The sequence below is a fragment of the Rhinoraja longicauda genome, chromosome 31 (genome assembly GCF_053455715.1).
Source record: "Rhinoraja longicauda isolate Sanriku21f chromosome 31, sRhiLon1.1, whole genome shotgun sequence".
Lineage (NCBI taxonomy): Eukaryota > Metazoa > Chordata > Chondrichthyes > Rajiformes > Arhynchobatidae > Rhinoraja > Rhinoraja longicauda.
Window position 1 is genome coordinate 3,631,020 of NC_135983.1, and position 23,781 is coordinate 3,654,800.

At 47.7% G+C, this 23,781-nt stretch overlaps 1 protein-coding gene across 3 annotated transcripts in view; it reads right to left on the reverse strand.

Annotated features, from left to right (window-relative positions):
• Nucleotides 1-23,781, reverse strand: part of ralgps1 (Ral GEF with PH domain and SH3 binding motif 1) — a 714,125-nt gene that overhangs the window by 32,326 nt on the left and 658,018 nt on the right. For 2 of the 3 annotated variants that reach the window (XM_078426449.1, XM_078426448.1), the window contains 2 exons: nt 16,603-16,654; nt 14,006-14,086 (listed from right to left, as the gene is read on the reverse strand). In XM_078426449.1, the coding sequence (XP_078282575.1) occupies nt 14,006-14,086; nt 16,603-16,654 (133 nt within the window). The remainder of the gene's footprint in view (nt 1-14,005; nt 14,087-16,602; nt 16,655-23,781) is intronic. The other variant, XM_078426450.1, reaches the window with a different exon arrangement.

A 23,781-nucleotide genomic window follows, 5' to 3' on the forward strand; every position in this document is an offset into this window, starting at 1 on the left:
CAGGTCTCAGTGGGCCGAATGGCCTGTTTCTGTGCTGTCTGTCTAAACTAAAACTAAACTAAGTAAAGCACAGGAATAGGCCATTTGGCCCACAATGTCCGTGCTGAACATGATGCCAAGACCACATCTTATCTACCTGCACACAACCCATGCCTCCGTTCCCTGCATATCCATGAGCCTATCTACAGTAAGTCTCTTAAACACCACTATTGTACCTGCCCCCACCACCACCCTTGGCAAGGTGTTCCAGGTTCCCACCACCCAGTGCAAAAACCTTAGCTTGCACATCTCTCTTAAACTTTGCCCCTCTCACATTTAAAGCTGTGCCCTCTAGTATTTGGTTTTTCACATCCTGGGAAAAATGTTCTGACTGTCTATGCTACCGATGCCTCATAATCCTTTATCCATCCACCTGGTCTTCCCTCAACCTCCAGCGTTCCAGAGAACAACAATCCAAGTCTGTCCAACCTCACCCTGTAGCTAATACCCTCTAATCTAGGCATCGTTCTGGTGAACCTCCTCTACACCCTTTCCAAAGCCTCCACATCCTTCCTGCAATGGGGGCGACCAGAAATACGCACAATAATACTCCACATGTGGTCTAACCAAAGTCCTATAAAGTTGCAACGACTTCTTGACTCTAATACTCAATGGATCGACCAATGAAGGCAAGCAAACCATATGTCTTCTTTACCACTCTAGTTGTGTTGCCACTTTCAGGAAGCAATGAACTTGGATTCCAAGATCAAATGCTGTGAAGGGTCTTGCCATTAATTGTATATTTTCCCCTTACATTTGACTTTCATCTTGTTACTATATTTAGTCTTAGTTTAGTTTAGAGATACAACGCGGAAACCGGCCTTTCGGCGCGCACCAGCGATCCCCACTCACTAACACTGTCCTACACACAGTAGGGACAAGTTACAATTACACCAAGCCAATTAACCCACAAACCTGTACGTCTTTGGAGTGTGGGAGGTAACCAGAGATGCCAGAGAAAACCCACGCAGTTCACGGGGAGAACGTACAAACTCCGTTCAGTAGCACCCATAGTCAGGATCGAACCCGGGTCTCTGGCACTGTGAGGCAGCAACTCTACCGCTGCGCCACCGTGCCACCCACGGTATATTCCTTATGTTAAAGTATCAGATTAACAGATTCCTGCACTAACGAGGATAAAATTACCAGTTCACTAAATTCAGCAGCTACAAGGATGTCTCAATTCACACCATTTTTAAAAATGAAGTTTAAAACTGTAAACTTACTCTGAATTAAATAGACCGAAGAAGGATCATGACCCAAAACGTCATTCATCCTTTTTCTCCAGAGATGCCGGGTTACTCCAGCACTTTGTGTCTATCTACGGTTTATACCGGCATCTTTTGGTTTAGTTTGGAGATACAGCGCAGAAACGGACCCTTTGGCCCACTGAGTCCATGTCGACCAATGATCCCTGCACACTAAAACCCCTGTCCCACTTAGGCGATGTTTTAGGTGACTACAGGCGACTAGGCTGTTGCCACACGGTCGCCGGGGTGTCACCTGTACGGTCGTGAGTCGGCTCCAAAGAGTCGTAGCGTTTTTCTGGTCGCCGCTGGATTTTGAAATGTTTAAACATTCTCGGCGGCTGTTGGTTTGACGCCAATGATCATAGCTTGACGTCTCCTGAGGTGGGTGCTGCCGTAGGTTGTCGCCAGGTGTCGTAGGTTGCCGCCGGTGCTGACTTCTGTGAATTCCAAGTGTGGACTTGATCTGATCACCCATCAGTGTAACGTGTCCATAAATGATGTTCGGTTTTGTATGTTTTTGCACCTGCATTCTGTTTAAAGTTTGAATTTTAAAGTTTGAACTTTTGAAGTTTATTGAAATTTATTGAAGTTTATTACCATATTTTTGTGTGCACTGTTGTATGTTCTTATCAACCTTTAAAAAAAAATTGTTTCAATATCAATAAAGGAAATTCTTGACATTTTGACGGAAAATTGATGTATGAAGTTATTGTATTTCAGAGTAGTTTCTCACGGCATCACTTTCAAATAGTCATGATGCAGAATGATTGGAAACCGGACTGTACACCCCCTTTTATAGGGAAACTGGGTGAAACGTGAATTGTCCAGTTGTGTTCAGGGTCGTAGCTTGTCGAGGATGGACGTAGGTTGACTTCAGTTGTCGTAGGTTGTTGCCTGTGTGGTCGTAGGTTGTCGTCGTAGGTTGTGGGTACGGTCGTAGGTGGACGTCCTACTTGCGACGATTGGGTCGCCGGTTGTCGGTAGCTTGCTGTAGCTTGACGTCGACTAGGTGGAAGTTTTTTTTTAGATTTAGAGATACAGCGCAGAAACAGGCCCTTCGGCCCACCGGGTTCGCGCCGCCCAGTGATCCCCGCACACTATCACTATCCTACACACACTAGGGACAGTTTTTACATTTGCCCAGCCAATTAACCTACAAACCTGTACGTCTTTGGAGTGTGGGAGGAAGATCTCGTAGAAAACCCACGCAGGTCACGGGAAGAACGTACAAACTCCGTACAGACGGCGCCCGTAGTCAGGATTGAACCTGAGTCTCTGGCGCTGTATTCGCTGTAAGGCAGCAACTCTAACGCTGCGCCACTTTGTTGTAGCTTGTCGTAGATATTATCGTGGGGGGGGGGGGGGGTTCAGTCGCCATTTTGTCGGCGACCTGCTACGACTATGACAGTCGCCGTCAGTCGCCTAAAAAATCACCTAAGTGGCCCAGGCCCTTAACATTCTCCTGCACACGAGGGACAATTTACAATTTTACAAATTTACATTTATACCAAGCCAATTAACCCACAAACCTATATGTGTTTGGAGTTCCTTTCAACACATTTTAATCTGAATTGCTCGCTTGTCTCCTCCGGCTTAAAGGCCACCCACAATTCAGACTTGGCCCTGTCACCCTCATCTTTAAATACCTCTATTCATTCCCCTTTGCTCTGTCTGCCAGGCCTGCCTTGCTCAGTGCTACCAGCTCTAGCTTCTCACACGAGGTGGGGAGTCAAGGTTTTCTACTTTGAAGCCACTACATGAATTGAAGGCTTCCAGCTATTGAGAGGTTTGCTAAGACTACATGGTCCCAGAATCTTACTTCATGGGCCAATTGAAAGTTCCCTCAGCGGAGTTAAGGTTTACTAGGTTTAAGGTTTAGGTTTATTATTACCACGTGTACAGTGAACGGTTTGTTTTGCATGCTATCCAAACAGATCAGATAATACTATACATAAATATAATGAGAACAAACTCAAGTACAATAGGCAGAGCAAAGGGGAAGATACAGAGTGCAGAATATAGTTCTCAGCATTGTAGCGCACCAGTTCCAGAGACAAAGTCCAATGTCCGCAATGGGGTAGAGGTGAATCGGACAGTACCCTGGCTAATGGAAGGACCGTTCAGAAGCCTGATAACAGAGGGGAAGAAGCTGTTCCTGAATCTGGTGGTGCGCGCTTCCAAGAAGGCCCTTTGGCCCAACTCCTCCATGCTCACCAATTAGAACACGATAGAACGAGTGTACTGATTGATCGCTGGTCGGCGCCGACTCGGTGGGACGTAGGGCCTGTTTCCACATTGTATCTCTAAACTAACCAATAAACTAAACTAGACTAATCTAAACTAAACCAATCTAAACGGCTTGTATTATATTGCAATTTAGGGATGGAGAGAACAACACACATGCCCACAATTCGATGGAGACCATAATATCCTGACATGGAATATCGAACACTGCACGGGTAGCGGTAGAGTTGCTGCCTCACAGCACCAGAGACTCAGGTTCGATCCTGACAACGGGTGCTGTCTGTATGGAGTTTGCACATCGTCGCTGTGACCGCGTGGGTTTTCTCCGGGTGCTCCGGTTTCCTCCCACACTCCAAAGACGTGCAGGTTTGCAGGCTATGTGGCTTCTGTGGGCTGTAAACTGTCCCTAGTGTGGAGGACAGTGCTAGCGTACGGGGTGATCGCTGGTCGGCGCGGACTCGGTGGGCCGAGGGGCCTGTTTCCTGTCTCTAAACTAAAAATTAAACACACAATATCTGGCTGCAACCCTCCAGAAACCCATCACATAAAACATCACTTCCCATTCACAGCGTCAACAAGTTAGAATAAACAAACCATTTAGTGGTGGATTTACGACAAAACGCTTGGACGGAGTGCAGCATGTGGAGAGATTGCCAAGATCGCCGTAGTGACAGAAATCCAGCTTGTTAATCGTCGGAGTCAGCAGCTTCCCAAACCCCTGTCATGATGCCCCAAGGTGTTATTGGTCTTTATCCCTGCACAGTTTTATCCTTGCACTGCCCATCAGTGGAAACAGTGCAATTCCACACAAAGAGGCCATTCAGCCCATTGCCCCGTGGCTGGCCAAGAGAGAGCTTGATTGACTGAACGGTACACCAAGGAAACAGGCCCTTCGGCCCACCGAGTCCAAGTCCGTCCAACCTCTCTCCGTAGCTGATACCCGCTAACCGGGCATCGTTCTGGTTAATCTCTCCCTGCTCCCTTTCCAAAGCTTCCACATAAAGCTTGCAATAATGATCTGCACACAATACTCCAAACTGACAATTAACCCATCCCCACAGTGAATATACACAATCCGTGAGTTTCACTTCACCTAGGTAAGTGTGCCCTATCTATCTCTGCCCCCTAACCCCATGCTCCTGCCTTCTCCCCATAACCCCGGACACCCATACTAATCAAGAATCTATCCATCTCTGCCTTAAATATATCCACCGACTTGGCCTCCACAACCTTCTGTGGCAAAGAATTCCACAGATTCACCGTCCTCTGACTAAAGCAATTCCTCCTCATCGCCTTCCTAAAAGAACGTCCTTTAATTCTGAGATGATGAACTCTAGTCCTAGACTCTCCCACTGGTGGAAACATCCTCTCCACATCCACTCTATCCAAGCCTTTCACTATTCTGAATGTTTCATTGAGGACCCCCCTCATTCTTCTAAACTCCAGCGAGTACAGGCCCAGTGCCGACAAACGCTCATCATGTGTTAACCCACTCATTCCTGGGATAATTCTTGTAAACCTCCTCTGGACCCTCTCCAGAGCCAGCACATCCTTCCTCAGATATGGGGCCCAGAATTTCTTACAGTACTCCGAATGCGGCCTGACCAGCGCCTTATAGAGCCACAGCACGGTGGGAATAAAGTGTTGTTTCTGAACACCGTTTGGCCCGCTGTTTGTTCTCCACCAGCTCTCTGTGCCCACGCAGGGCTTTTCCAACTTGCTGCGGCTCGGCTGAGAATACATGCACTGATGTCCAGCAGCGTAGAGAGACAAGGGGCCACCGTTACCTGTTGCAATGTCCAAGGAGGAGAAGAACCCTACTGGTCTTCTTTGGGAATACCTCGAGAGTTCCTTCAGCATGGTGGCGCAGCGGTAGAGTTGCTGCCTTACAGCACCAGAGACCCACGCTCAATCCTGACTACGGGTGCTGTCCGTACGGAGTCTATATGTTCTCCCTGTGACCACGTGAGTTTTCTCCGGGTGCTCCAGTTTCCTCCCACATACAGCACCCGTAGTCAGGATCGAACCCAGGTCACTTGCTCTGTGAGGCAGCAACTCTACCGCTGCGCCACTGTGCAGCCCAAATATACGCTCCCTGTTACAGTACCTGCCTCAATGACCTCCTTTGGCAGATCATTCCATATACCCAACATCGTCTGAGAGAAAAACTCTTTGACATTTCCACTGGGAAAAAGGTTCTGTCTACTCTAACTTTTCCTCTAATTCTGATATGGGGATAGAAACATAGAAACATAGAAAATAGGTGCAAGAGGAGGCCATTTATTGTGATCATGGCTGATCATCCACAATCAGTAACCCGTGCCTGCCTCCTCCCCATATCCCTTGATTCCACTAGCCCCTAGAGCTCTATCTAATTCTCTTTTAAATTCATCCAGTGAATTAGCTTCCACTGCCCTCTGTGGCAGAGAATTCCATAAATTCACAACTCTCTGGGTGAAAAAGTTTTTCCTCACCTCAGTTTTAAATGGCCTCCCCTTTATTCTTAGGGGAGTCGGGGGCTATGGGGAGAAAGCAGGAGAATGGGGTTAGGAGGGAGAGATAGATCAGCCATGATTGAAAGGTGGAGTAGACTTGATGGGCCGAATGGCCTAATTCTGCTCCTATCACTTATGAACGAAACTTTCATCAGGTCTCTCCTCAACCTTTGGCGTGCCAGAGAAAACAATGCAAATCTGTCCGACCTACTTCTACCAACGGAAAGTCTTGAGTAGCTCCCATATCCCACTAACTACGAGTGAGCGGGAGCATACAATAATCACAGCGTCGATTGGAGTCTTCCACCGGCTGTTAGTAACAATAAAACGTTCAGTCATTCACCATAACATTCAGCTACATCTTGAATACATTTACAGCTGAATTGTTCCCAGTGTTAGTACAAACAAACTCTGGTCATGTTAATGGCCTATGTTCAAGTCATTTATTTCAGGGCTTGACATTTAAAAACCGATGCGGCAAACAAAGACATTCTTCTATGCACGACTTGCTGAAAGACATGGTTTGCATTCATGGTGGCGAAATGTTGACATGCTCAAGAGTAAGCCAGCTCTGCGTGTAAGTGGCAAATCAGCCTTAATGTGGTCAGATCGACTAAACAACAGCATGGAAACAGGCCCTTCAACCGGAGATGTCTCACCCCAACATGATGCCAAATTAAGGCCTGGATAGAGTGGATGTGGAGAGGATGTTTCTACCAGATGGGAGAGTCCAGGGCCAGACGTCACAGCCTCAGAATTAAAGGCCGTTCCTTTGGGAAGGAGATGAGGAGGAATGTCTTCAGTCAGAGGGTGGTGAATCTGTGGAGTTCATTGCCGCCAAAGGCCCTGGAGGCCAAGTCAATGGATATTTTTCAGGCAGTGATGGACAGATTCTTGATTAGTACAGCAGTACAGAAGTCAGGGGTGATGGGGAGAAGGCAGGAGAATGGGGTTGAGAGCGAGAGACAGATCAGCCTTGAATCCCATACCTCGATGGGAGAGGGGAGACGAGGGAGTGGCCGGGTTTATATCCCTCCAGTTCCTGCATCGGTGCAAATCACTCTGACGTTTTCCTTCATACTGAACTGAGGGTTTCCCTCCAGATCAGTCCCTCCAATGCTGGGCCACATCCATTCCATTCCCCACACTTTCTGCTCTCACCTCTTGTTCCACCCGCTAGGTTTCTTCTCACCAGTCTATGGACCATCTTCAACCTCTCCCAACACTTCCAGCATAAGATCCATCACCTCCACCTCCATCGCCTTGCAACATTTTGAAGGACTATTCTCAGCTTGACTTAGATTCGCCATTCCATCTTTACTGACTGCAAACCATCAGATGCAACACCCTCCCCTTCCTTCCCCCTCTTTGCGCTCTCAAGGAAGCTAACCACTCCTTCCAGGTGAGGAGGTGACAAGTCTTTCATTTAGCATCGGTAATGACTGCTCACAACATATTCTAGTCTGCATCACGTTGAATTTATATGGATTGAAGGCCAGCTTGTGAAATAATCTTCACTTTAATTCTCCATTTTGCCACCATGTTGATCTCTCAGTACTGACCCTATTTCAATGCTGGTTTGTTTCTAGAATTGTGTATGGTCTGATTTACCTGAGTGTGCATTGATTTACCTGTGTGTGTGGTCTGATTTACCTGTGTGTGTGGTCTGATTTACCTGTGTGTGGCCTGCTTTACCTGTGTGTGGTCTGATTTACCTGTGTGTGTGGTCTGATTTACCTGTGTGTGTGGTCTGATTTACCTGTGTGTGTGGTCTGATTTACCTGTGTGTGTGGTCTGATTTACCTGTGTGTGTGGTCTGATTTACCTGTGTATGTTCTGATTTACCTGTGTGTGTGGTCTGATTTACCTGTGTGTGGCCTGGTTTACCTGTGTGTGTGTGGTCTGATTTACCTGTGTATGGTCTGATTTACCTGTGGATGGCTTGATTTATGTGCATGGCTTGATTACACTCCTGTATAGTCTGATTTCACTGCATGGCACACAAGCAAGGTTTGTCCACATGTTTTGGTACATGTGGCGGTACTAAACCAACGCCAACAAGCACAGCGGGGAGCACAGTGGATGGAGCACATTTACAGCAAGCTCTGAATCCCCGCTCCTCCACCGGTCTCTCCTCCATACTCACCTCAGTGTCTCTCACATCCCACTGCCACCCCATTTGGCCACGCACTCCCCCCTTCAATTAACCTCTCTGCCATCCATCCTCTTATCTCAAAGATAGACACAAAGTGCCGGAGTAACTCAGCGGGTCAGGCAGCATCTCTGGAGAACATGGATAGGTGACGTTTCACAAAGTGCCGGAGTAACTCAGCGGGTCAGGCAGCATCTCTGGAGAACATGGATAGGTGTAAGGTTTCACAGAGTGCTGGAGTAACTCAGCGGGTCAGGCAGCATCTGTGGAGAACATGGATAGGTGACGTTTCACAGAGTGCTGGAGTAACTCAGCGGGTCAGGCAGCATCTCTGGAGAACATGGATAGGTGATGTTTCAGGTAGGGACGCTTCTTCAGACTGGTCTTCACCTGAAACGTCACCTATCCATATCCTCCAGAGATGCTGCCCGACCCACTGAGTTACTCCAGCACTTTGCATCTTTTAAAAATAAACCAGCGGCTGCAGTTCCCTGTTTCTCCATCCTCTTCTCTCAGGTCTGTACTTTCTGAAAACGTACTTCACCTCTGACCTCTCCCTACTCTGGATGAGACGTCAAGTCTGGTTCTCCCACCGCAGATGCTGCCTGACCGCCCCGGCATTACTGTTGCTTTTCCGTTTGATTTGCAGATTGTGTGATGTATGTAACTTGTCTTAGGTAAGAAAGAGGTCAACTTCAGCAGTATTTAACTGTTATTCTTGTCCCCCACGACCAGAGGGCATTCACTAACTGATCATGATTGATTTAGTCGTTGGAATGATTAGTTTAACCCACAGTCAGGCTATATAGTTTCAGCTGATTTTAGTTGAGTAAAAGCATTTGACCATCTTACGTTAGGCTGCACACTTGATACCAGTGGGAAATCCAGTTCAATGTGAGTGGATAAAATGATGTAATTGGGCTTGTTTTTGCTGGCACTGAAGTCACACGGTTCTCCTGCTCGAGGAAACGGGAGGAAGGAAGGAACAGCTCCATCCAAGACCGCAAGAAATTGCAGACAGTTGTGGACGCAGCCCAGACCATCACACAAACCAACCTCCCTTCCACTGACTCCATCGACACCTCACGCTGCCTCGGCAAGGCCAGCAGCATAACCAAGGACGAGTCGCACCCTGGCCACTCCCCTCTTCTCCCCTCTCCCATCAGGCAAGAGGTACAGAAGTGTGAAAACGCACACCTCCAGATTCAGGGACAGTTTCTTCCCAGCTGTTATCAGGCAACTGAACCATCCTAGCACAACCAGAGAGCAGTGCTGAACTACTATCTACCTCATTGGAGACCCTCGGACTATCTTTATTTGGAGTTTACTGGACTTTATCTTACACTAAACATTATTCCCTTTATCTTGTATCTGTATGCTGTGGACAGCTCCATTGTAATCATGTAGTCTTTCTGCAACAGGATAGCCCGCCTCGTCACTGGTACACATGACAATCAACTAAACGAAACTAATCTAAACTAAACTAAACTACGCTAAACTATACTAAGCTAAACATGGAAACATAGAAACATGGAAAATAGGTGTAGGAGGAGGCCATTTGGCCCTTTGAGCCAGCACCGCCATTCATTGTGATCATGGCTGATCATCCACAATCAGTAACCTGTGCCTGCCTTCTCCCCATATCCCTTGATTCCACTAGCCCCCAGAGCTCTATCAAACTCTCTTTTAAATTCAGAAATATAGTTGTCTGAACTAAAGTTTATTTAAACTAAACTAAACAAAACAGAGATGGTGCTAGCCTCGAAGATAGACACAAAGTGCTGCAGTAACTCAACGGGTCAGGCAGCATCTCTGGAGAGAAGGAAAGGGTGACGTTTCGGGTCGAGACCCTTCTTCAGTCTGGGAGTCAGGGGAGAGGGAGTCTAGATATATGGAAGGGTAAGGTGTGAAAACGACAGATCAAAACAGACGATGATAAGGAAATGTAGAATGGGGTTAGCCTCGTGTGGCTTGGAACGTAAACACTAGGGCAGAGGATGGGAAGAGCTAGTGAATCTGACAAGAGGCGTGCCCTTGCGTCAGGGAGAGCAGGTGGCTTTGGGTGGAATGGTGCTACAGATTCCAGCCACGGCACCTCGTTGGGAATGTCACACTGGGATAATGAAGCAGGGTGGGGGAAGGATGTAGACACAAGGAACTGCAGGGGCTGGAATCATGCGTAGAACACAGGGTGCTGGAGTAACTCAGCGGGTCAGGCAGCAAGTCTGGAGAACATGGATAGGTGACGTTTCCGGCTGGGACCCTCCTCCAGGCTGATTGTAATAGTCAAGGGGAGAGGGGGTGGGGTGGAGAAGAAAGCTGGCAAAGCTGAAAGCTTTTCCCTCACCCCTGAATCTCAGTCTGAGGACCTGAAATGTCACCTGTTCCTATTCTCCAGAGATGCTGCCTGACCCTCTGCGTTACTCCAGCACTTTGGGTCTGTTTAAAACAGTATGTGAGGTGGGAGGCAGGACAAAGCCTGGCGAGTGATAGGTGGATACAGGTGAAGGGGGTGGGGAAGTGGGGCTGATGGGTGGACCGACGCTAGAGATGAAAAAGAGACAAAAGGGTGATGGAAGGAGTGTACCTAGAGACCACAAGGAGACACGGAGATATAAGAGTGTCAAGAACAAGGGGTCAGGGAATGGAGAGAAGGAGGTTGTGAAGCAGAAGGAAGGGGAACACTGCACCTGGAACGACTAGGACTTGAAAATGGTGCCAAAACTGCCGACTCTTGTTTAGAAATACAGCGTGGAAACAGGCCCTTCGGCCCACCGGGTCCGCGCCGACCAGCGATCCCCGCACATTAACACTATCCTACACACACTAGAGACAATTTAAAAAAAACATTTACCAAGCCATATTAACCTACAAACCTGTACGTCTTTGGAGTGTGGGAGGAAACCGAAGATCTCGGAGAAAACCCATGCAGGTGACGGGGAGAACGTACAAACTCCAAAGACGTACAGGTGTGTACGTTAATTGGCTGGGAAAATGTAAAAATTGTCCCTAGTGGGTGTAGGATAGTGTTAATGTGCGGGGATCGCTGGGCAGCGCGGACCCGGTGGGCCGAAGGGCCTGTTTCTGCGCTGTATCTCTAAATCTAAAAAATCTAAAATCTAAACTGCGTACAGGCAGCACCCGTAGTCAGGATCGAACCCGGGTCTCCGGCGCTGCATTCGCTGTAAGGCGGCAACTCTACCGCTGCACCACCGTGCCACTACATTGTATATTGTCTCAGTGTTCTATTCCAATACATTTGTACTTTACTTAAGATTGTTTACTTTTTTAAGTATTAAAAGTAATACTTTTCACTGAACTGTATACTTGTTGTACATCATTACACACAGCAATAGAGGACCATGTGGTTGCAGGTAAGGAGAGAAGAGGATTGAAGGAGGAGTGAAATGTAAAACCAGAGAGAGGTGGATGGGAACAAGGGAGGTGGGGCAGGATGGTGACTCTTGAGCCAATGACATGGAGATTATCAATCCTTTAAAGGCACCCGGATATCAACTTTTCTTCTCTTTCTTCTCAAAAAACATCAACAGTTCAGTTTAGTTTAGAGATACAACACGGAAACAGGCCCTTCGGCCCAACGAGTCCGCTCTGACCAGCGATCCCCGCACAGTAACACCCCCTACACACACTAGGGACAATTTTACATTTACACCAAGCCAATTTACCTACAAACCTGCACGTCTTTGGAGTGTGGGAGGAAACCGAAGATCTGGGGGAAAACCCGCTTCAACTGGGAGAAGCGGGTCACGGGGAGAACGTACAAACTCCTTACAGACGGCGCCCGTAGTCGGGATCGAACCCGAGTCTCTGGCGCTGTGAGGCAGCAACTCTACCGTGCCACCCCATCTTCTGAAAGTGTCCTCTGCACTCTCGGTTCAATGGTTCTTTATTGTCACGTACACACAGCACAGTGAAATACCTTTGCACACCCCACAAATACACAGTCGGCACAATTTTGACATCGTTTAAAACAAAAACAAAAAAAAGACACAAACGATCCAAAGTCCAGTCCACATGTTGGATGTCCTGGAGAGGTCCTGATCCAGCAAGCATGGTTGTAAAGGTGATAAAGGCAAAAATCCCAGTCAAGGTTGCTCAGAGGGACCCGTTATTGAAGTGGTCGACCCTCACCTTGTGGAAGAGCAATCAACAATGAAGAGGAAAGTGGCACTCTGCACACACATCTGGTGGCCGTAATGATGCGAGTGTGACAGACTTCGACACACGTTCACACTCACCGTGATTAATGTGGTGGCACACTGCATGTACAAGGTTCACCAACAACACAGATGAGATGCCATCAAGACAGAGGTGAAGGCACCACTGGAAAATAATATATGCTGAATGCCAAAATATCCCACAAGATCAGACCAGGTGTAAGTCATTGCCAATGAGCCCAATGAAGTCAACAGTGAAGAGAGAAAATGCTGGAAACACTCAACCAGCCAGCCTGCATCTGTGGAGAGGGAGGCAGAGTTCACAGTCCGGGATTGAGACCTGTTGTCAGATGTGTACTGAACAAGGGTCTTGTACCTGACACGTGAACTCTGACTCTTTTCTCACAGGTGGGGGCTGTTTCCAGCGTTCTCTGGTTTTGTTCCACATTTTCACGGATAAATGTCACCTGTAAATATTATCGGTAGATTTGCAAAACGCTTCAATCCAGCAGCATATATCATCAGCAATAATAGACACTGTGGCTGCCCTCAAGGTTAGCATGAACCCATGGTTCACTTGCTTTGTCCCATTGGTTTACAATACTGAACAGCTCCATTAGTTTAGTACCTTGAGGTCAGTCCTGTGTCCATTATTGCGCACCCTGACCTATGTTTTGAGCTCAGCACTGCTGGACCAACCTTGGGCATCTTTAGGTTTCACAGAGAGAGAGCGAGAGGCTCTAAAACCTTTTCCTTTAGTCAGAGAGCGGTGAATCTGTGGAATTCATTGCCACAGAAGGCTGCGGAGGCCAAGTCAATGGATATTCTGAAGGCAGTGATAGTTAGATTCTTGATTAGTACGGGTGTCAGGGGTTATGGGGAGGAGGCAGGAGAATGGGGTTAGGAGGGAGAGATAGATCAGCCGTGATTGAATGGCGGAGTAGACTTGATGGGCCGAGTGGCCTAATTCTGCTCCCTGCCACTCATGAACATAAAGCAAGCCGATAAAATGACAAGTGAAAAGGAAAAATCACCTGTTAAACCACCGAGATGCACCCGTTTGATAAGATACGCGCTGTGCTTGAAGAGATATAATGAGCCCAAGGAGATGACGGGTTAATGCCCAGATCTGTGCCCAGCTCAAAACATTACAGTGCCCAGACAGAGCAGAAAGCAGAGAAGCTGTGGAATGAAGAGAAACACACCCTTCGGGCAGACCAGGACTCACTGATGAGGAAGGCGGGGAGATTGGAGGGATCATTCAATGATTTTTTGCTACACTTTTCAAGTGATTTTTTTCCAGCTCAAGCCCACCTTCCCGCAGAGGGAGCTGAGAGGTATTGAAGGTGGGACATCATTGAAGGTTCAAACCAGATTTGGATAATAGACGCCAGATCAGGACAATAAAAGTTGACGTTAGCTGGAGCGGACTGTGAGTTGGAGTCTGCACAGTGGTTCCAGAAGTGGTTGCAAGCTGGGGTCTACCTGGACCTGCCCGTAGGTAAAGAGTTAAGGGTTAGTGCTCAGATACCGCCAAGCCTGAAGATGATGGGAGGTGACCCAGGATGGAGGCATGCAGACCCGCAAGGACAGCTGCTCGGACCGTTGACGCGTCACCCCCGCCAGGTCCTGGCCACCTTACTGTACCTGTAAGCACTGCCGCGATCCCGTGGAGAGTTCCTCGCTGAGACCCTCCAATTTGGGCCCAGCGTTGCATACAGCTGATTCCTGTTTGCAAAGTTAGACATGAGAGTCCTGCGCTCGGCACGATCCCCAGAGGACAGACACACACTCAGACAAGCACAAGGCATCGTTTAAACAACTGCCGAATGGGAGGATTCAAAATGGCGCCCGGGAACGTGGCACCTCGCGGTGAGCGCCATCTCTAACCGTCTGTTCCGACACTGGAATGGAATACTTTATTGTCACGTGTGACAAAGCACAGTGAGATTCTTGGCTTGCATACACACGATATGTAAACAGTCGCCACATACCACGCTCGCAAAGTTACACTGTTGTACTGAAGTACGAGACTTTTAGTGAACTGCATGCAATAAAGAAATTTCACTGTACCTTTAGTTTAGGGTACAGCGGGAAACGGCTCCTTAGGCCCACTAGGTCCACACCGACCAGTGATCTCCGCACACTTATTCTATCCTCTGCACTCGGGACAACTTACAGAGGCCAATTAACCCACAAACCTGAACGTCTTTGAAGAGAGAGTATTAGATTGCACTCTTAGGGCCAAATGATTCAAGGGATATGGGGGGAAAAGCAGGAATGGAGTACGGATTTTAGATGATCAGCCATGATCATATTGAATGGCGGTGCTGGCTCGAGGGTCGAATGGCCTACTCCTGCACCTATGTTTCTATGCCTGAGTTTTTTCCAGGTGCTCTGGTTTCCTCCCACATGCCAAAGTCATGCGGGTTTGTAGGTTAATTGGCCTTCTGTAAATTGCCCTTAGAGTGTAGGGAGTGGATGAGAAAGTTGGATCATGTAGAACTCGTGTGAACGGTCGATGTGGACTCAGTGGGCCGAAGGGCCTGTTTCCACGCTGTATCTCTGAACTATAACTGAACTAAAGGCAGGAACTGAAGAGGGAAAAAACTGACTCAAACATTCCTGTCCGATTGAGATAACCTCACATGACAGTGCACATGTGTGTGAATGTTGCTTCAGTCTTGCATGTTGAAAAAAAACACTTTCATACATTGTGCTGTCCAGGCCCTTGTGAAAAGGCTGGCCCTTACAGCGCAGACACAGGCCCTTCAGCCCAGGCCGTCCATGCTAACCCGCGTACCAGCCAGTCCCTTTGGCCTGCATTTACCTCATATCCCTTTAAATCTTTTCTATCCATTTACCTGTCCAAATGTCTTCTAAATGTTATTATCGTACCTGCCTCTTCCACTTCCTCTGGCAGCTCGTTCCAAACATCCACCACCCACTGCGTAAAAAGTTGTCCCTCAAGTTTCATAAGATCATAAGATCATAAGTGATGGGAGCAGAATTAGGCCATTCGGCCCATCTATCTCTCTCCCTCCGAACCCCATTCTCCTGCCTTCTCCCCATAACCTCTGACACCTGTACTAATCAATTTCCTGTACAATTGTACTGTATAATTTCCTTTAAATTGCTCCCCTCTCACCTTAAACCTACGCTCTCTAGTTTTAAACTCTACTGCTATGGGGGAAAGCAATGGCAATACATCTTCTCTATGTCCCTCATGACTTTATAATTTTCTATAAGGTTACCTCTCAGTGTCTGGTCCTCAGGCCAAAATAGTCCCATACTATTTTCTTTTTTTCTCTCTCTCTTTCTCTCTTTCTCTCTTTCTCTCTTTCTCTCTCTCTCTCTTTCTCTCTTTCTCTCTTTCTCTCTCTCTCTCTCTCTCTCTCTCTCTCTCTCTCTCTCTCTCTCTCTCTCTCTCTCTCTCTCCATCCTACCCTGCTATCTTCCATGTGAACCTTTTCTGCACTCTCACCTGCTTAAACACATCCTTTCTACAGTATGGCGATCAGAACAACACATAGGATTACAGGTGCAGCCTCACAATTGTCTTTCACAGCAGTACCATGACCTCCCAACTCTAGCATTCTATGCCCTCACCTGATGAAGGCAAGTGTGCCAAATATCATTACCACTTTGTCTACCTGTGCCACAGTTTTCTATGTACTAAGTCTTGTACAACACTCTCTGGGTCCCAGATATACATTGTGCATGTCCTGCTCTGTTTCAAATTAACCTTGCACTAAATGTCATATCATAAGGTCAGAAGGTCAGAAGTAATAGGAGTAGAATTAGGCCATTTGGCCCATCAAGTCTACCCCGCCAATCAATCGTGGCTGATCTATCTCTCCCTCCTAACCCCATTCTCCTGCCTTCTCCCCATAACCCCTGACATCCTTTAGAAGAAATATTTAGACTGGATAGCACAGGTTTAGAGGAGTATGGGCCAAATGCAGGCAGGTGGGACTAGTGTAGATGGGACATGTTGGTCGGTGTGGGCAAGTTGGGCCGAAAGGCCTGTTTCCACGCTGTATGTCTCTATAACTCTACAAAGAATTCACAAACTTTCATGAAAGGATGAATTTTATTCAAGAAATGTAATAATTTTCTCTTATCATCAGCAAATTATGATGGGCACTTCCGGCTCTGCAATATGCAAACTGCGCGTTTAAAAAAAAAAGTTTTTCATAAAAAGTATGTACGTATTTGATGGGTTGTGTTGGAGTGTTACTCACCTCTCTAATCCTGACGAGTGCTCCTCACTGAACTCGGAACTTTCACTGCTCCCTGCAAGAACAATGAACACCATAAACCTCTGTCATTCAGTCCGAAAAAAAAGAAAAAGGAGTTTGTACGTTCTCCCCGTGACCTGCATGGGATTTCTCCGGGTGCTCCGGTTTCCTCCCACATATCATATCATATCATATCATATATATACAGCGCAGAAACAGGCCTTTTCGGCCCACCAAGTCCGCGCCGCCCAGCGATCCCCGCACACTAACACTATCCTACACCCACTAGGGACAATTTTTTACATTTACCCAGTCAATTAACCTACATACCTGTACGTCTTTGGAGTGTGGGAGGAAACCGAAGATCTCGGAGAAAACCCACGCAGGTCACGGAGAGGACATACAAACTCCTTACAGTGCAACAATAAATTGTCCATTGTGTGTAAGGTTGTGCTAGTGTACGGGTATCGCTGGTCGGGGCAGACTCGGTGGGCCAAAGGGCCTGTTTCTGTGCTGTATCTCTAAACTGTACCTCAAAACACAAAATCCGTCATTCTCTGCTGAAGTTATAATCAAGAATTCCCCCCCTAGAGTGGCACGGTGATGCACTGGTAGAGTTGCTGCCTTACAGGGTTCTCCCCGTGACCACGAGGGTTTTCTCCGGGTGCACTGGTTTCCTCCCACACTCCAAAGACGTACAGGTTTGTGGGTTAATTGGCTTTGGTAAAATTGTAGATTGTCCCTCGTGTGTGTAGGATAGTGCTAGTGGTGTACGGGGTGATCGCTGATCGGCGTGGATTTGGAGGGCCGATGGGCCTGTTTCCGCGCTGTATCTCTGAAGGCGAAAGTCTAAAGTGTGAGATGCATTGAATTGTGGAAAGCCAATGACGAACTCAAGATGATTGCAGAAATCAAGGAGTTTCTAGGAATGTTTACAAGGAGCAGGATCAATTTGCGTGTCATCTGTGTAGGGTTTCAAGCATTTCCTGCCACCAGGGCAGGAAGAAATATTTCCATCAACTCAGAGAATATAATGTTATTGTTGTGCTTGGACTGTCCTCTTATTCCCACTAACCATGATTGTTGGCTTCCAGTAACAAGATATGACAGCCAAGAAAACACCAACACCTCTGCTTCCTCAGGAGACTGGGAATATTTGGCACGTCGCCAATGACGCTTGCAAACCTCCACAGATGTACGATAGAAAGCATTCTTTCAAAGGGTCTCGACCCGAAACGACACCCATTCCTTTTCTCCAGAGATGCTACCTGTCCTGCTGAGTTACTCCAGCATTTTGAGTCTATCTTCGATTTAAACCAGCATCTGCAGTTCCTTCCTCCACATAGAAAGCACACTGTCGGGCTGCATCACAGCTTGGTTTGGGAACAGCTCTGCCCAAGACCGCGAGAAATTGCAGAGAAGATAGACACAAATTGCTGGAGTAACTCAGCGGGACAGGCAGCATCTCTGGAGAGAAGGAATGGGTGACGTTTCGGGTTGAGACCCTTCTTGTATTTGTATTTTCTATTGTATTTTTATAGGTGCAGGAGTAGGCCATTCGGCCCTTCGAGCCAGCACCACCATTAACTGTGATCATGGCTGATCATTCTCAATCAGTACCCTGTTCCTGCCTTCTCTCCATACCCCTTGACTCCGCTATCCTTAAGAGCTCTATCTAGCTCTCTCTTGAAAGCATCCAGAGAATTGGCCTCCACTGCCTTCCGAGGCAGAGAATTCCACAGATTTACAACTCTCTGACTGAAAAAGTTTTTCCTCATCTCCGTTCTAAATGGCCTACCCCTTATTCTTAAACTGTGGCCCCTGGTTCTGGACTCCCCCAACATTGGGAACATGTTTCCCGCCTCTAATGTGTCCAACCCCTTAATAATCTTATATGTTTTGATAAGATCCCCTCTCATCCTTCTAAATTTCAGCGTATACAAGCCTAGTCGTTCCAGTCTTTCAACATATGACAGTCCCGCCATTCCGAGAATTAACCTAGTGAACCTTCAATAGCAAGAATATCCTTCCTCAAATTTGGAGACCAAAACTGCACACAGTACTCCAGGTGCGGTCTCACTAGGGCCCTGTACAACTGCAGAAGGACCTCTTTGCTCCTATTCTTCAGACTGAGCAGAGAGTTGTGGATGTAGCGTAGTCCATCACACAGACAGACATGACTCCATGAGTCCGTGACCACTTCACTCAGAAGGCTCCGAAGTGCGGGAAAAGGCTCCAACTTGCTTGGTACAAGAAGTGTTTTAGACCAGGAGCAGGCAGTGTGATCGTTCTATCCTGCGTCTACCATTCAATACAATCGGCAGTTCAAAAGATCAGGAAGAATCAAACCATTCTGTAGGAAAACCAAACTGGCTTCCTCTTACAGGAAAAGCAAGAACAAAATAAACACGGTGAAAAATTACCTACAAAGCTGAATCACCAGTACTTTACTTCAGGCCTGCCATTAACCAGGCCGTGACTCATGTTTAGAATTCATGACTGACTCCTGAACCAATGCCACAGGGAATACTGGGAGGAAATGTGGCTTTAGAAACAGGGTCACCAAAGACTCACTTTTTTCTTTCCTTTGTCGTTTTCAGAAAGAATATCCGCTTGAAGATGCCGCAAACGAGCAGCAAATGTCACGAGCCAATGGCCCCGTGGATTGCTCGCTCCCAATTTGTGTTACCTTCATTGTATATGTTTCCTTGCGACACAGGACAAGGCCAATTTGCCCGACGAGTCTGGGCCAGTTCCCCTCAATCCCATTCTTTCAAGCATTTCCCTACAGCGGGGTGGCGCAGCGGTAGAGTTGCTGCCTCACAGTGCCGGAGAGCCAGGTTCAATCCTGACTACGGGTGCTGTCTGTACAGAGTTTGTACGTTCACCCCGTGACCCGCGTGGGTTGTCTCCGGGTGCTCCAGTTTCCTCTCACATTCCAAAGACGTACAGGTTTACAGATAAGTTTAATTTGGTAAAAATGGTAAATTGTCCCTCGTGTGTAGGATAGTACTAGTGTATGGGTATCGCTGGTCGGCGTGGACTTGATGGGCTGAAGGGCCTGTTTCCGTGCTACATATCTAAAGTAAAGCTCTCCAGGATAGAGAATTCCTTGGATTCACGCCCCTCAGAGATGGAATTCCTCCGTTTACATATGCTGGAAATTGCTAACCTTTTATTCTGAACCTCTGACAAGAGATGACACATTGACTCAGTATCGTTACCCCAAGATGCTGCCTGACCTGCTGAGTATTTCCAGCATTTTCTGTTTTCGTTTTAAATTTCCAGCATGTGCATTTAAAAAAAAATGTCCCTTTAGTTTTTAGTTGAGTTTAGAGATACAGCACGGAAACAGGCTCTTCGGCCCACCGAGTCCGTGCCGACCAGCGATCCCCACACACTAACACTATCCTACACACGAGGGAGAATTTACAATTTTTAGCAAGCCAATTAACCTATAATTCTGTACGTCTTTGGAGTACGGGAGAAAACCGGAGCACCCGGAGAAAACCCCACGCAGGTCACTGGGAGAGCGTGCAAACTCCGTAAAGACAGCACCCGTAGACAGGATCGAACCCTGGCCGCTGTGAGGCAGCAAATATAACACCGTGCTGCCCAATCTTTAATCTGAAACTCTGCCACAATTCCACCATACCATCATTCACACAGTTCATTAGTGTATCACTGTCAACAACTTTTTAATTTCCTTGTTTAAAGCACCAGCCGTTTCTGCTGCCTTCAATTAAATATATTTGGAATTAAAGCTAATCTGAGCAATGGCAGCCTTGGAATTGTTGGACAGCTGTAAAACTCCATCTGTTTCACCAACGTCCCTACCCTGCCTGACCTACTTGGGATTCCAGACACAACAATGCGGTTGATTTCATTTAGAGATGCAGCGTTGATCCTTCGGCCCACCGAGTCCATGCCGATCATCCATCACCCGTTCACACTCGATCTACGCTATCCCACTTTCTCATCCACTCCCTGCACACTCAGGACAATTTACAGAGGGCCGATTAACGTGCAAACTCTACACATACAGCACCCGAGGTCAGGATCGAATAGGATTGCCAACTGTCCCGCATCAGCCGGGACATCCCGTATTTTGGGCTAAATTGGTTTGTCCCGTACGGGACCGCCCTTGTCCCGTATTGGGCCCGGGGGACACTGTAGGCGCCGGATACTGTAGGCCTGGACACTGTAGGCCTGGACACAGTAGGCCCGGACACTGCAGGCCTGGACACTCTAGGCCTGGACACTGTAGGCCCGGACACTGTAGGCCCGGACACTGTAGACCTGGACACTGCAGGCCTGGACACTGTAGGCCTGGGGGCCGCTGTAGGCCCGGACATTGTAGGCCCGGACACTGTAGGCCCGGACACTGTAGGCCCAGACACTGTAGGCCTGGGGTCCACTGTAGGCCCGGACACTGTAGACCTGGACACTGTAGGCCCGCACACTATAGGCCTGGGGGCCGCTGTAGGCCCGGACACTGTAGGCCCGGACACTGCAGGCCTGGACACTTTATGCCTGGACACTGTAGGCCCGGACACTGCAGGCCTGGACACTTTATGCCTGGACACTGTAGGCCCGGACACTGCAGGCTTGGGGGGCCGCTGTAGGCCCGGACACTGTAGGCCCGGGCACTGTAGACCTGGAAACTGTAGCCCGGGGACCGCTATAGTCCCCGACAGTGTAGGTCCGGGCGCCGCCTAACGGAGGTTGCGTAGCAACCCGCCTCCCGGCCCGGGCGGCCGCCATTGATGGAGCGGGAGCACATGGCCGCTGGCTGGGTGAGGTCACGTGAGGCGTGGGGCGGTGACGTCACCTTGTCCCGTATTTGGGAGTGAGGAAGATGGCAACCCTAGGATCGAACCCGGGTCTCTGGTGCTGAGAAGCAGCAGCACTACCCTCTGCACCGTGGTGCCGCCCGATGTCGATGATGCTGCATTGCTTAAAGTTGTTATTCGGTGGTTCAAAGTTGTGCCCAGAACAGAGGAGGTTCCCTTTTCAATAGTGTGGATAAAACCATTGATAGATATTTGTGTCGGTTGGTCCCATCAACAGGACATTATATCTAATAGCAGTAATCCGTGGGGAAGTGAGGAATGAATTAGTTTCAGCTTGGACACAGTCAGCATCCACTTTTGCTGGCTGCCTGAGTGCCAATAGCTGGAGTATGTGAATTATGTTTCACACTAGCCCTGCAGCAAGCGTAGGCTTTAACTTAAACCATCTGAACCCAAAACTCAATCTGCTTCTGCTGTCTGCAATTTGGTTCAGTCAGCTTTGTGTAGGAATTACCCGTCAGTTGCTGCAAATGGCCATGCTTATTATTAATTTCAGACCGCGATCAGTAGATTAGTGCAGGTATTAGGAGATTTGAGGGATCAATGAGTAAATGCCTTCCGGTTACAGATCAGCCAAGCTCTTCCAGTGGGGTGGTACAAGGGCCACACATCACGGTCCAATGGTCCCTGTGGGCGGGTTTGAAAAGACTGCGCAAGATAAAAGACGTCAGATTACAAGTCTTTAGACCTTATGTTTAGAGATACAGCAAGGAAACTGTTTGCCACCTAACTCAGATTTTACTTTAGATTTGAGAGATATGGCATGGAATTAGCCCCTTCGGTCCACCAAGTCCGCACTAGGAACATTTTACAATTCACAGAGGCCAATTAACCTTACAAACCTGACTGATCTGTTTGAGGATGGGACTTTGGAGGATGGGATATTTTTGAAGGTCGGGTCATGGGTATTGTCCACATGGACTTTACTTTACTTTGGAGATACGGTGCTGAAACAGGCCCTTCGGCCAATCGGGTCCTCGCCGACCAGTGGTCCCCGCACACTATCACTACCCTACCCACAAGGGACAATTTACAATTTTTATCGAAGCCGATTAACCTATAAACCCGTACGTCTTTGGAGTGTGGGAGGAAACCGGAGCACCCGGAGAAAACCCAGGCAGTCACGGGAAGAACGTACAAACTCCGTATAGACAGCACTCATAGTCAGGATCGAACCTGGCATCTCTGGTGTTGTAAGGCAGCAACTCTACCGCTGCGCCATTGTGACGGTGAGTAAGGTGGGCCTACAATTGTCGCACTATTGTGTACCGGTTTGGCTGTAGTTCAGGAACAAACAAACGAGAGTTTTAGTATATAGATATATATATGGTGATATATATATGGCGATATATACACACATACACACAGTATATATAGACAATAGACAATAGACAATAGGTGCAGGAGTAGGCCATTCAGCCCTTCGAGCCAGCACCGCCATTCAATGCGATCATGGCTGATCACTCTCAATCAGTACCCCGTTCCTGCCTTCTCCCCATACCCCCTCACTCCGCTATCCTTAAGAGCTCTATCCAGCTCTCTCTTGAAAGCATCCAACCAAATGGCCTCCACTGCCTTCTGAGGCAGAGAATTCCACACCTTCACCACTCTCTGACTGAAAAAGTTCTTCCTCATCTCCGTTCTAAATGGCCTACCCCTTATTCTTAAACTGTGGCCCCTTGTTCTGGACTCCCCCAACATTGGGAACGTTTCCTGCCTCTAATGTGTCCAATCCCCTAATTATCTTATATGTTTCAATAAGATCCTTCATCCTTCTAAATTCCAGTGTATACAAGCCTAATTGCTCCAGCCTTTCAACATACGACAGTCCCGCCATTCCGGGAATTAACCTAGTGAACCTACGCTGCACGCCCTATATACACACAGTTTATATATATATGTGTGTGTGTGTGTGTGTGTGTGTGTGTATAAAAATACACACATATATATATATACACACATATGTATATATATATATATATATATATATATCCATATATATATCATATCATATCATATCATATCATATATATACAGCCGGAAACAGGCCTTTTCGGCCCACCAAGTCCGTGCCGCCCAGCGATCCCCGTACATTAACACTATCCTACACCCACTAGGGACAATTTTTACATTTACCCAGCCAATTAACCTACATACCTGTACGTCTTTGGAGTGTGGGAGGAAACCGAAGATCTCGGAGAAAACCCACGCAGGTCACGGGGAGAACGTACAAACTCCTTACAGTGCAGCACCCGTAGTCAGTAAATAAATATATTTACAGTATATATATATGTGTGTGTATGTGTGTGTATATATGTATATATTCAGA